A 13367-nucleotide genomic window follows, 5' to 3' on the forward strand; every position below is an offset into this window, starting at 1 on the left:
GGGCCTCCGCTGGCTCGCACAGACGCCATGTTGCAATCAGGGCCGCGGCGATCTGCAACTGCAGGATTTGGGGCGGTCAGACGCTCTATCGCCGTCTCCAATCTCACCACAGCGATTCGGCCACGTCGATGCTCTACAGGTTTTAGTGCAGGATGCCTGATTTAGAGCAGGAAAATGAACGGATTAAGTGTTCAGCCGACGCTGTACGGGTCTTCCAGCCGCCGTACGCCCCGTATTTCTTGCTGCATCAGATGCGCCGTACGCTGGTTACGCAAGACGCGTGAGGTTTGGCGAGGCCCGGCTGGCGTTCCCAGTGCAAATCGCATTGAGTTAGGCTCTCACCGCCCTTTGTGCCTCAGGAGCCCCAGGTACGCTCCGCATATGTGATTGTGGCTGTGGTACGACAATATTGGAGAGGAGTGACAGAGGTAGGGGGGGAGATAGAAAGGTGTGACAAAGGGAAGGACAGAGATTTACTGTTGGCCGGTAATTGCACCGATATCGCAAGGCTGGGAAGGTGAGCACAGTCCTATGGAGCACCTCCTTTGTCGGCCCCCATCCCGCGCTCCCATAGCTACGTCCTTGGCAGGTCATCTTCCTATTCCCCCCCCCCCCCCCCCTCGAGACGCCAGCCTTCAAGCCTCGGTTCCCAGAGCAGCGCCGGACATTTACATGCTCTCCTCCGCTGCCTTTGTACTGTCAGACTCGGTAAATGTTGACAAAGCAATCCAGGCAAAAATCATCGTGTCATTCAGAGCTGCCCTTCCCCCCCCTCACCTAACCCACCGCCCCCCCACAGCCCCCTCCCCAGAGTCTGCCATGGCTCACCTTCCCTGCCAGGCTCCCCTCATCCCTGCTCAGTCGGTCCTCACAGACCCCACCCCCTGCGCCTCCCCGTCACCTCTCCTCCCCCCACCCCCCTTATGCCCCCTCTCGCCCTCGGTACTGCGGCCTGCGGGTGTTAGCCAATGTGCCCTTGTGCTTTTAGTGTCTTTCCCTCTCCGGTGCCGCCTGTGGGTGAGCGGTTGGGTGTGTGTGTGTGGCTCTGGGTGTGTGTGTGTGGCTCTGGGTGTGTGTGTGTGGCTCTGGGTGTGTGTGTGTGGCTCTGGGTGTGTGTGTGTGGCTCTGGGTTTGTGTGTGTGTGTGTGCCTCTGGGTGTGTGTGTGTGTGTGGCTCTGGGTGTGTGTGTGTGTGTGGCTCTGGGTGTGTGTGTGTGTGTGTGTGTTTTGTGTGTGTGGATCTGGCTGTGTGTGTGTGGCTCTGGGTGTGTGTGGCTCTGGGTGTGTGTGTGTGTGTGGATCTGGGGGTGTGTGTGGCTCTGGGGGTGTGTGGCTCCGGGTGTGTGTGTATGCAGAAATGTATGGATGTGTGTGTGTGTGTGTGTGTGTGTGTGTAAGTGCGTGCCTGCGTGCCGCTGTATGTGTGTGCGCATGGGTGCATGTGTGAATGCATGCTTTCTTACCATGACGTGAGTCTGCATAAACGCATGGAAGGCTGTGTGTGTGTGTGTGTGTGTCCATGGGTGTCTGTGTGAATGCGTGTTTTCTAACCATGGTGTGTGTGTGTGTGTGTGTGTCTGCATAACTGCGTGGACGGCTGTGTGTGTGCATGGGTGTATGTGTGAATGCATGCTTTCTTATCATGGTGTGAGTCTGCATAAACGTATGGACGGCTGTGTGTGTGCATGAGTGTGTGTGAATGCATGCTTTCTTACCATGGTGTGAAGTATGCATAAATGCTTGTTTACTGTCACGCTATGTTTTTCTGTGGTTTTGCAGTACAAGGTACTGGTAGATGCAGTGACTGTCCTTACTGATACATTGATTTTCAATACTGTAAACCGGTGGCTTGCAGGACTCCGTTTTATGTATTACAGCATACTCTGCTTCCTGTCTCTTTGTAGAATCTCGGTACATTAATAAACGTGATTGAGGGTTTGCAGGACTGATAATTTTGGGTGGATGTGGTGTGGGTCAGCAACCTTTCCCGGGCCTGAAGAAGTAAAGAATGTGGTAGTCATGTTCTGTTGTGCTGCTAGGAGTGGTGCAGTGTGGATTGAGTGGGATAAATGGGGAGATGTTGCAAACTTACTGGTCATCTCAACTGAGTGTAAGCTGCATTATCTGTTAACAATTCTGGTTGCTACACTGGGGGAGATATAGGGCCTTTTTGTTTTCATCCAAAACGTTTGAGTTGTACCTGCTTTTTTTGTCTTTTTGGAATTCTGATGGATCGCTTAATAGGTGACTGGTCTTGAGTTTTTGTGCATGGCATATGTCAAATTCAATCTAATCTGTGTTAGAGACTTGTCTGTTTTTTATTTTGAGTTTTTGAGTTCCTGATCCAAATTGTGATCCGGTGATTGTGGCCGCCGTTTTCGTGCCTCTGTTTCCTTGCTTGTGATCCGGTGATTGTGCCCCCCGTTTTCGTGCCTCTGTTTCCCTGCTTGTTGTATGTTGAGCTCTTCCACTGAATAGCTGCGGAATCAGCATCTGTTATGTGCTTGCTCCCCTGGCTGTGCTTGCTCCCCTGCCCCCTGGCTGTGCTTGCTCCCCTGGCTGTGCTTGCGGGCGAGCGATTAAGCTATTTGCATTGTAAATGACAATGCCATTTATTTAACGATTAAGCTATTGGCAATGTAAATGACAATGCCATTTATTTATGATTTAAAAAAAAGTCATGAGCAATGCCAATAGCTCTACCTTTAATAATGCCGAGACCATTGCATTGTAAATGCTTGTTTCTTTTCTTTTTCAGATCCTAATTTTAAAATATGGAATATACCACAATTTAGATTATAAAAAACTGAATAAAATGTGTAGCGTTTTTTAGGTGTATTAATGTTGAGGTAAGTTTAAGTCTTAAAATGCACAATAGACTGTGTTTCCACACGGTTGAAAAAAAGGAAGCTGGATGGACTAGATTTGTGCTAGAGAATTCCACTGCAGACAGCTATGAAATAGGGGACAGCTTCAGAATACCTGTCTGCAAGATACATCGTATAGTACACAATAGACACATATGGTGGTATTGTAGGTCTTGGTAATTTTAGAATTATAAGAAGTAATACTATTCAACTTAAAGCACATCACTAAGTGTTTTTCCACATGTGACAGTAGGCCCCATCCCTTCTCTTAAGTCATATATAAATATGTGCTATAAGTTTCCTAAAACATAAGTACTTTTAAATGTATCTTGTTTTCTGTTAGCAGTACAGAAATGTACTCCTATAATAAGAATTGGCCTAGCCATTAACTCTTTCTTATTTACAAGGTGAGAAAAAGGCATTCTGTATACCTTTTGTTTTCCATGTAAATATAATGTCATCAGACACACACCTTTGCATTGAAAAGGCATTCTATAGGTATTGCTGTGCGTGTTTGCACAGAACACTCGTAGAACAAGACACATCTCCAGATTTATCATAAATCATAAATCTGGACACGTTTGTGAATGCTGCACCATCCTCCAATTGGTGTAGCAAAGCACAACAAGGAGAATTGTTTTCGCTTCTCATTTTTTCACTTTTAATATATGCTACAATGCACAGCATATATTGAAGGAGGAAAATGCCTTTACTGATTGTTTTTGTGCAAGAAGGTGTCCCTTCATGCACAAAAACAATCTCCACATGACACGAACATCCTTGCAAGGGTGCCTGTGTCACCACATGGCTGCAGTTTAAGCAGCTGTGCAGAGGGAAGCACAGACCTGCAACATATTTATATACATATGTTGCATCCCTGTGCTTCGGAAGTATCACAGCATGATGTAGTTAAACAGTTTACAGTGCAATGCTACAGCTCTTCCTTATAATTCTGCACTTATGCATTCACTAAACTTTCATACAGTAGCATATTCGTTTAGCTCTTTCTTTAACCAGAGTAGTTAGTTCTGAAAATAACTTTTTATTTTCTTTTTGTTGTTTTGTATTTTTTTTTTTGATTATCTGAACACATTTATTTATTTTTTAAAGAGGGGAAAAAAATGTGAACCGGAGAAACAGAACTAAAAGCTAGGAGGAGAGAAAAAAAGGAAACTAACAACGGTGGTTGTCAGTGGCTCGACACACCCGATCCACCTACTGCTCCCCATACACAATGAGACGACTGCATTTAGTACAAGTCATCGGGACGTTCGCAAATTGGGGACAGATATCTGGAGGAGATGATGAGGTTGATGGGGTTGCTCCAGATGTACTTGGAACAGCCGGTGGTTCAGCAGGATTTTCTTTCAGTCTTCTCATTTCCTCCCTTGCAAAGTTCACTGGGTGTTTAATTTGCAGATGTTTACGCATACTCGCTGTTCTACACGAGTATTTCTTCATAGGATCTCCCCTAGACAGCACTGCCTTACAAATTTTACAAGTCAATTTTGTGGCATTAACTTTCTTCTGCTCTGGAGGAAACGTGAAACATTTCCACACTATAGAAGTGTATCTTTCTCGAGGGGGAGGTTCTGCAACAAATTCCTCTGTTGTAGAATGCTTTGATTCTGAGGAAAATAGCTGGTTTGTAGCCATTGCGAAGTCTGGACAATCTGGTCTCCAATCAGGAAGAAACAGCAGTTCTCCTTAGCAGGTCTTTCCCTAAGAAAAGATCTAAGAAGAGTGATTGAAATGGGTGGGGTCCTTCAATAGATTCAATAGGAAGTCTAATGAACCAATCCAATCTCTTTTTTTAAAGTCACATGGGGTACGCGTAGGGTGCGCGCACTCCGCACGCACCCTGCTCGCACCCAGCACAACTTCGCGAAATTGCATTTAAAAGTGATGTACTGTTTTAGAAAGTTAAAGAATATTATTTTTATAAGTACCTCAGATAATGTCTCGTCTTAATATTTATATTATATATATATATATATATATATATATATTACCTACTGGCGGTCGCCATTAGGTAGTTATAGTTAGGATTGTTTTCCATAGGAAATCCGCAACATTCTATTGGGAATAACTTTGGCGCCGGTGGACGAATCTTCGCGAATTTCTCAAAGAAGATGGCCCGCTCCGCTCTGCTCCTTCCCTGAACGTTTGGGGGGGATTCGTCAAGCGGGGGCCCGAGATATTTGGGGGGTCCCAAAACGTGTTTTCCCCATGTTAATTTCCATAGGGTTATTGGACTCACTTTTAGCCCGAACGGCTGAATGGATTTCCACCAAACTTGGCAAAATTGTAGGGACTGGTAGCCCGATGTGCCTTTGCTATGTCTCAAGATATGTGCTCCAGTGGATTTTGAGTAATTTAGGTTCCAAAAAATATATATATCTATATGCGCGCCCCGGTACGTCAACATTCCAAACCCCCTAGGTTTAATGTGGGGGCCATAAAAGGGCTCCGCGGGGCAAAAAAAATCCAATTTTCGCTGGGGGAGCACCCGGTACGCGCACCGGGGAGCGTACCCTGGAGAAAAAAGAATGACAGAGTTTTTTTAAAATGTATCATTTTTTTATAAATTGGAGGTAGTTCTAAAAACTGTTTTTTTTATTCTTTTTGTTGTTTTATATTTTTTTTATTGTTTTTTTGAACATTTTTTACTTTTTTTGGCTTTTATGAACAATTTTATATTTTTTGGTAATTTTTATGGGGACAAACAAAAAACAGGGAATTGTAAACGGCTCAACTGGAGCAAAACAAATCAAGAAAAAATTAAGGCTTCTTTTTGCACTTGTGGTTGTCTCCAGCACGGTTAATCAATTTGATGCTTTGTTCATGTTAAGAAATTGTAGTCCCACAAAATACGCAAACAATTTTAAAATCTCCAAACTGGGTTTGGATGTTTGGGACCATCTCCCTTGCCTCTGGACCCGATGGAGTGTATTGTTTGCTTGTGGAGGTGCTGGCAGAAGATTGGGGAGGGTTTCTGGTTAGTTCTCTCAACTCTGCCGCAGAATAGTTGTTGGGATGCCTCCGTTGCATGTGGCGAATCATGGTATTATTACCAAAAGAGTACTTTTTCGCAGGGTTCCCCCTGGAAAGTACAATGCCATATATCAGACATGTCACTTTCGCCGCATTGACTTTCTTTTCGCACCTTGGGTATTTAAAAAACTCCCACACAATGTGCTCTATCGGTTTATAAGGGGGGTTGTCTTCAGGCAGGAAAGTCCTCCTCTCCTTCTCCTCCTCCTCCTCCTCTTCTTCACCACTAGTGTGGTGTTGTGGTGGTCCTTGTGGTTGTGGTGGTGGTGGTGGTGGTGCAGATGCTCCTGCTGCTGCTGCTACTGTAGCCATTTCTCAATGAATGGAAACAGGTCTTCCTCACTCAAAGAACAAAGTGAGAATGAGGAAAAAAGGTGGGGGCTTTAATCATTTGGAAAACAAAACTGTTCTGAACCAATGAAAAGTGTTATTTTCAGGTCACATGACCCGACGCGCTTACGCTACGCGCCCGGGGGCGCGTAGCATAAGCGCGTCGGGGCGCTTACGTTGCGCGATCATATGCGCTCGGGCGCTTACGAGTGCGCTTACGCCGTGCGTCATAAGACTCATCTCGCGGCTGCGCGATACGTGTCTTATGAGGCACGGCGTCGCGGCTACGCGATACGTCACAATGTTGTTTTCGTTCGCGGCAATAGCGCTAACGGGACGCTCACCGGTACGTGCACCGGGAGCGCTCCAGGGCAAACATTTTTTTAAAAAAAGGGTAAAATATACATAAAAAAAAGTATTACAAAAATATACAATATAAAATTCATTATAAAACATATTATATTTCATAGCTATAGAGATTTGCTATTAAAAAAACCTTTGAAATTCACTGAAAAAAACATAGGTTTGAGGCCCTATATGTAGTTAGCAATTAGCATTTAAAAAACCTATGAAATTTACTGAAAAAACCATAGGTTTCACACCAGTTATAGTTAGGAATTAGCATTTAAAAAACCTATGAAATTCACTGAAAAAACCATAGGTTTCACACCAGTTATAGTTAGCTGGAAATTTTACTCGCATAAAACCATTGACATTCCCACGTTATAGTTAGTTGGACTCACTATAACTTGCGCGTGCAATGCACTGCTGATGACGTCACATATTATTATGGGAATTTCAATGGATTTATGAGAGTAAAATTTTCAGCTGTCTATAACTGGTGTGAAACCTATGGTTTTTTCAGTGAATATATATATATATATATATATATATATATAATGTGTTTGAACATTAAAAAAAATTGCGGGAGTCGCGCACCCACCGCGTCCGATATGCATATGACTTTACGCGTTACCTCGCGTCCATCACATCGCGTAATACGTATATCTCGCGTATGCGCCAGAAGTCGCGTACAAGTCGCATAGCGACCGCATTGGAAAAGTCATACTCGTCGTACACCCTACGTGGATCCTATACAGCAATCCTAAAATGGCGGACACGTTTCGCGCAGTGAACGAGCAGGGTGCGCGACTTAAAAAAAGGAAAAAAATAATAAAAATAATTTAAGTATATTATAAACAATATTAAATATTTTTTTTAATGTATTTTACAAAATTTTACCAAAAAAAGTGTCATGTAATTTAAAAAATAACATCTAAAAATAAAAATGTATTTAAAAAATATTTTAAAAAAACAACAATAAATATATTTAAAAATGATCATTTAAAAAACCTTTGAAATTTACTTTAAAAACCATAGGTTTTAGATATGTTATAGTTAGGAATTTGCATTTAAAAAACCTTAGAAATTCACTGAAAAACCCATAGGTTTTAGGGGTGTTATAGTTAGCTAGACATTTCACTCGTACAAAACCATTGAAATTCCCCCGTTATAGTTAATTGTACTAACTATAACTTGCGCGCCCGCAATCCACTGCTGATGTTACATATTACATCATTCATGACATGGTCAGTGACATCACTGATGACATCACTGATTACATCATCCATGTGACAATCTGATACACCTCATCATACAGTAGCGTGGCGCCGCGGCCAGGTCGACTGACGCTAGAATCTGGGGATCAGGGTTCGATCCCCGGCTCCAGCGGCAGGTTAGCCCAGCACCATGTGACTCTGGGCAATAGCTCGCTTAATCTTCCCGACGGCCCCCAGCGCCTAGAGACCCTTACGGGTGATTGTGCGCTTTACAAATGTGGATTATTATTATTATTATTTCAACACTCATAAAATATGGAGTACCATGTTTGAAACCATTGACATACCAACACAAGTATGTAAAAACCCACTAAGTGATTCCTACATATACACACACATCTAAACACTTATCTATAGATTTACTCATACATGCTAACAAAGATCCATAGAACATTATCAAATATACTTATACACCTACATTACACACCAGGACACATCCTATTCAAGTATGCAGTCATCCTACACACTTATGCAAACAATTGATCATACTTACATTTACTAAGCTACACACTTATAAAAAAACTGCTCTATTTATTCATATAACTTATACTCAGTGTGTTATAAAATCACTATTACATGTATACAGTTTTCAATACAGTCACTCATACAATCACTGAGTCTTATGTATACTTATTTATAAACAACAAGTGCCGCATACACTGCCTTTTATAGTTCAACTTTGTTGGATATGTATCATTGAGAAATATATTTACTCATCACACCTATAAAGAGATTGACTCACCCAAATCGTTGGATCGGAGCTATGGGGAGGTGATAATTTACAGTCATTAATTATTGTGGAAAATAAAATCCTGAGAATGTTTACGCGCTTACCAAAAAATACCCCAATGACCCCACTCACATACGATATTGGGATAAAAAGGCTGGATCATCTTGCTGTTTGGAGACTTCTGGCCTACTGGATTAGAATCTGGTTAACAGTAGAACTAGAGACTTATAGACAGACTTTTGAGGGATCTCCTGCAACTGGATGTGTATGTTACCCTGCCCTGGTTGGCCCATGTCCCGAATTGTTCTTGCTGAAATGAATACTTGTATCTATCGATTTTGTAGTTTATCTACATTTGTACTTTTATGGCCCTGGAGGGAGGACGTAATAGTTATTTGACTGTGTGAGTGTGATCCAATCCGCTTTACCAGTGATTGAAATTTATTATTAAGATGTAAAGGTTTGAGAATGTAACAAAACGGAGGGCTGAACTTAGAACTCATGCCTGGACTGGAATAAATGCAGAACTTTGGTGGCTGGAAAAACACACTTTTTAGATGGTGATGACTCTGTTTTCCCTGGTAGTTAAAGAGAAGCAGAAATCGTTACTGTATCTGAGGCCATTTTAGTTACTGTGGAGTTATTTGGCCAGCAGAGCACATTAAGGGTATTTTGAGGTCATGTCAGTGCCCAGCATACTACAAGACTTAAGGGACCCTGATGGGTTATTCACAGCCTGGCAGGTAGCTACCCTAGTTTTGAAGGCTTTTTGGCCTACGAGGTGAGGGGCAAACCCTCGGTGGGCCGTAGGGGCGGTTTTGGGCCCCTGGGGGCCGTTTTTGTTACAGGGCCGTTTTTGCAGCATAGCTGCAAAAACTGCCCTGTAACAAAATCAGCCGAAAACCGGCCCTGGCAAAGAGTGCGGTCGCACCCCCAACTCCCCCCCCCGGGGGGGCCGGCCGAGCACTTTGTCAGGGCCGGTTTTGGTTCCCAGTCCGGCCCTGGGTGGGGGCTTAATTGTCCTACCTCTTCCAGATTTTTTAGGAGGAAGTACTCATCCACCAGTAATAGACGTGTGATCTTATCTGCATTGTGATGTTGCTGCTCATGTGTAATAGAATGTTAAAGGATAATACATGGGATTCTGCAATCCCTGCATAAAAGCAGCCTCTAATTTCCTAATTTCAGTAGACTTGTAATGCACCAATTGTATCTAATAAAGAGATGATGTAGCAGCTCAGGTGTAATAAACATATTACATTTGAGTTCTGGCATCACAATGCCTGCTTCCAAAGCCAGCAGCCAATGGGAAAGATAGCAAACAGAGCATAACTAAAGCTGTGGTTTCAAACATGAAAGCAGAACATGTCTTTTCCTGCTTCCGGTTTTTTATCGACGATAAGCTTAAAGGAGATATTTGTGACAACATGTTTATTTTCCACTCTTTGGTAGTTATAGGAAAGCTAGATTCTATCTTCTTTTTACAACTTATTCTGAGCTACAGCTTTTTTTTTTAAATTAAAAACCCACTTATATTTTGTAGATTCTAATGTATTTTTGCTACGATTATCTAATTGCAGTTTTGGTATGTTTTAATTTAATTTTATTCATCATGTTTACAAGCATCCTGTGTCTTTTAAGTTTATGGGAAGGGCGATGGCGAGTCCATGTATTATAAGGTATGAAGTACCTCCTGAAGTAAAATATAAGGATATTGCAAGTCACCTTGGAGTTCCATGACCCTTTAAATGAACTCTGCATTCAGCTTTGTTCCTCAATATGGCCTTGCAACTCCTAATTGACTTGCAATATTCAACTGTGTGACATGGGGTACTTTATCCTTTAGGTAGTGACGCAAAGTTCTTGTTACAGGGCCATTTGATGTCATGCAGACGTTTTGTAAGAAAATAAACAAGGACCACTTACAGGGAGGTTATAAGCCATCACTATATAATCCTATTGTGCAATTTAATTTAGACAATATTCTCAGCAGTGTTAAACCTATTTAACCTACACGCTTATCCTATTCAGTACATTAGAAAAAAACAGATATTGAAGAGGTGGTGATCGTCTAAATAAAGAAAGGGCGGGATTTCTTAGTCTCTAGTTTCACTGGTAGAAAGCCTTTTGATTAAGTATTTTAAAATGTCTCTTACCTTCAGTAGAATTGGTATGAGAAAACTGTTGCAAGTATTCTTTTTAGGCACATTGCTTTGGAGTTGGCCAATTATTTAATTACACCATCTCATCCACTTACTAAATATTAGCTTGGGTAATCCAAAAAAGTTTACTATTTTAATTACTTTTTTGTGAATTCATATTTATATTCTGGTCTTTTTACCTTTATTTGATATGTTATGTGCTCTTACAAGTAATATACCGTTTTTTTGTATAAAGCTTGCTTACTTTGATTATCAGGATTGTACTATAATACTGCAACAAAATGCATTTTTGAAACTATCTTTGTGATGCTTTGTTGATCTGTACCTGTGAAAAATTGATGAGCCGTATGTACTTTACAGACAGCCTTGTTTCTCCTTTGTTAACAGGGTTTTATGGAAGATGAAGGTCGTCAACGGACAACGAAATATTTTTCTCAAGTTTATGTGGAAAAGAGTGACTTGAGTCTCCAATTTGAAAAGGAGAAAGCAAGAAGTGCGCAGTTGGCAACTGTTGCACGTCCTTCAGAAGATTGTATGTTTCTTGATAAAACCTTGTCAATTGAAGATCCACCCTCTGTTGAAAATTACTACTTCCTTTCAGAGTCTGATATTGAAGATGAAATGGCCGAAGCCAACAAGAACCTTGGAAGACCTAAAGAGAACAGCATATGTGAGCAAAAACCCGATGTTGAATGTGTGCATGAACCAACAAAAGGTAATAATACTGAATGTGTAAGGTACACCAATGAAAGGAGTCCGAAAACATTGCCTTGTTTAACCTCTTTTCATGCAGGAGCCTTCCGTTGTCAATGCAGTGTGGAGTTGCTAATATATGGCAGTGTGGAGAGATTCACCAGAGAAGCTTCACTGACTCAACATAACTCCTCTTTTTCAGACATATTCTGCACCTCTGTAAATCTGGCCCCATTAAAACTCATGACAACCTTGATGAACTTGTATTACAAGACTCACCAATTTACCCTTCCTCAGTGGATTGTTGCAATAAAATGTTGCACTTCAATTGCAATATTGATGACAACTGCTTTGTGTACCAGTACCGAAGTAAAGTCTCTATCATAAAGCTCATGCTCTTAGCATGTGTTGATGCTCATACCCATGCTTTGTATACTCTTTGCCTCCTAATGTTGGGTACAAACATTTGCAAGTTGTTCTTCTTCAAAGAGATTTTGAGTCAACATCTCCTTTGGGACCTTTGATGCCAGTCATCGAGGGGTCTACATAAGCGATATAAGTATTCTTCACCAGACTAGCGACCATGTAGAACTCGAATTAAAAGGCATCAAAGCAACTTTCCTTATCAGGCATGTTGAGAATGACTAGTGGTTGTTATAGAGAAGGCTCCTTCCAGTTCCGCCCTAAATGTAGTATGAATTTTTCCTGGTCTGATCTGCATAGATTCTATAACCTTTGCATTTCTAGAGAACATGAAGAGTTGACCTGTTCAGCGTGTTAGGCCTTCAAGTGCAAGAAGACCTTCCACTACTGACCTGTGTTCCACTGACACATCTCAAAAAGCAGCATTAAGGCTCACCCAAGACACTGGAACCATTCATACCTCACAACTTCTCTGGCACTAAAGGAGAAGTCTAGAAGGCTGGCTCAGTATATAGTGTCCGCCTATGGTGAGGCACTGTGCACGGAGTCCAGGCAACCCTTAGTGATAGTAATTCAGATATAGCAAAAGGTGCACCATATGCAAATTGAATTCTTTCCATTAAAATAACCCAACAGTCCAATGTGATTTTCAAAAGTACGTGCAAGTCTTTTTATTATTCTGTCAAAAATTAACGTAATAAAGGTATATACAGCAGATAGCCAACGCGTTTTGTCCAGAACACTGGACTTCTTCAGGGCTGTGAGAAACATATATATATATACATACGTAAATATATACAGCTTTATCAGTTAACTTCATATACAACATAGAAACAGATGCACATGTACATTGTAATTTCCTCTTGTGGCCCAAAACACAAAAGGACCACAAGTTTTAAATTACATATTCCAAGCTTAGTGTGATCAAACCGATAAGGAGAAACAAACACGTTTTGTCCAGAACACTGGACTTCAGGGCAAGAATAAAATTGATGCAAGTACTGGTGTTGCTGTTAAATCATCCATCCATGGATCAAAGTTGTGTGCTATCTCTATATATATATATATATATATATATCTGGATATATTTATATATGTTGTTTTACAGCCCTGAAGAAGTCCATTGTTTTGAATGAAACACGTTGGCTCTTATCTACTGTATATACCTTTCATACATGCATTTTTGACTGCATAAAAAGACTTGCATGCACTTTTGAAAATCCTATTAGACTGGGTATTCTTATGGAAATAATTCAATTTGCGTATGGTGCAACTTTTGCTATATGAATCTTTATAGTCCTCTTGTTGGACTGCACCTTGGCAGCAGGTGCTTTAATTGAGTGCACAATTTAGGTATATTGTCTGGTTTCTGATAAATTGGGGATAACAGGTTAGGGGTGGTTTCTGCTAGGGATCCTGCTGTCTTGTTTGTGTTTGAACCCTTAGTGATACTGTTTACGTCACTGCTAACCAAAGCTCTCACAGGGTAG

General features: G+C 41.5%; 1 protein-coding gene across 4 annotated transcripts in view; it reads left to right on the top strand.

Annotated features, from left to right (window-relative positions):
• The window catches only part of GTF3C1 (general transcription factor IIIC subunit 1), a 2559884-nt gene that overhangs the window by 613752 nt on the left and 1932765 nt on the right, over positions 1-13367 (top strand). For all 4 annotated transcript variants that reach the window (XM_078662887.1, XM_078662886.1, XM_078662885.1 and 1 more), the window contains exon 9: positions 11149-11476. In XM_078662887.1, coding sequence (XP_078519013.1) covers positions 11149-11476 — 328 coding nt within the window. The remainder of the gene's footprint in view (positions 1-11148; positions 11477-13367) is intronic.

Source organism: Lissotriton helveticus, chromosome 10 (assembly GCF_964261635.1).
Source record: "Lissotriton helveticus chromosome 10, aLisHel1.1, whole genome shotgun sequence".
In the NCBI taxonomy this organism is placed as follows: Eukaryota; Metazoa; Chordata; class Amphibia; order Caudata; family Salamandridae; genus Lissotriton; species Lissotriton helveticus.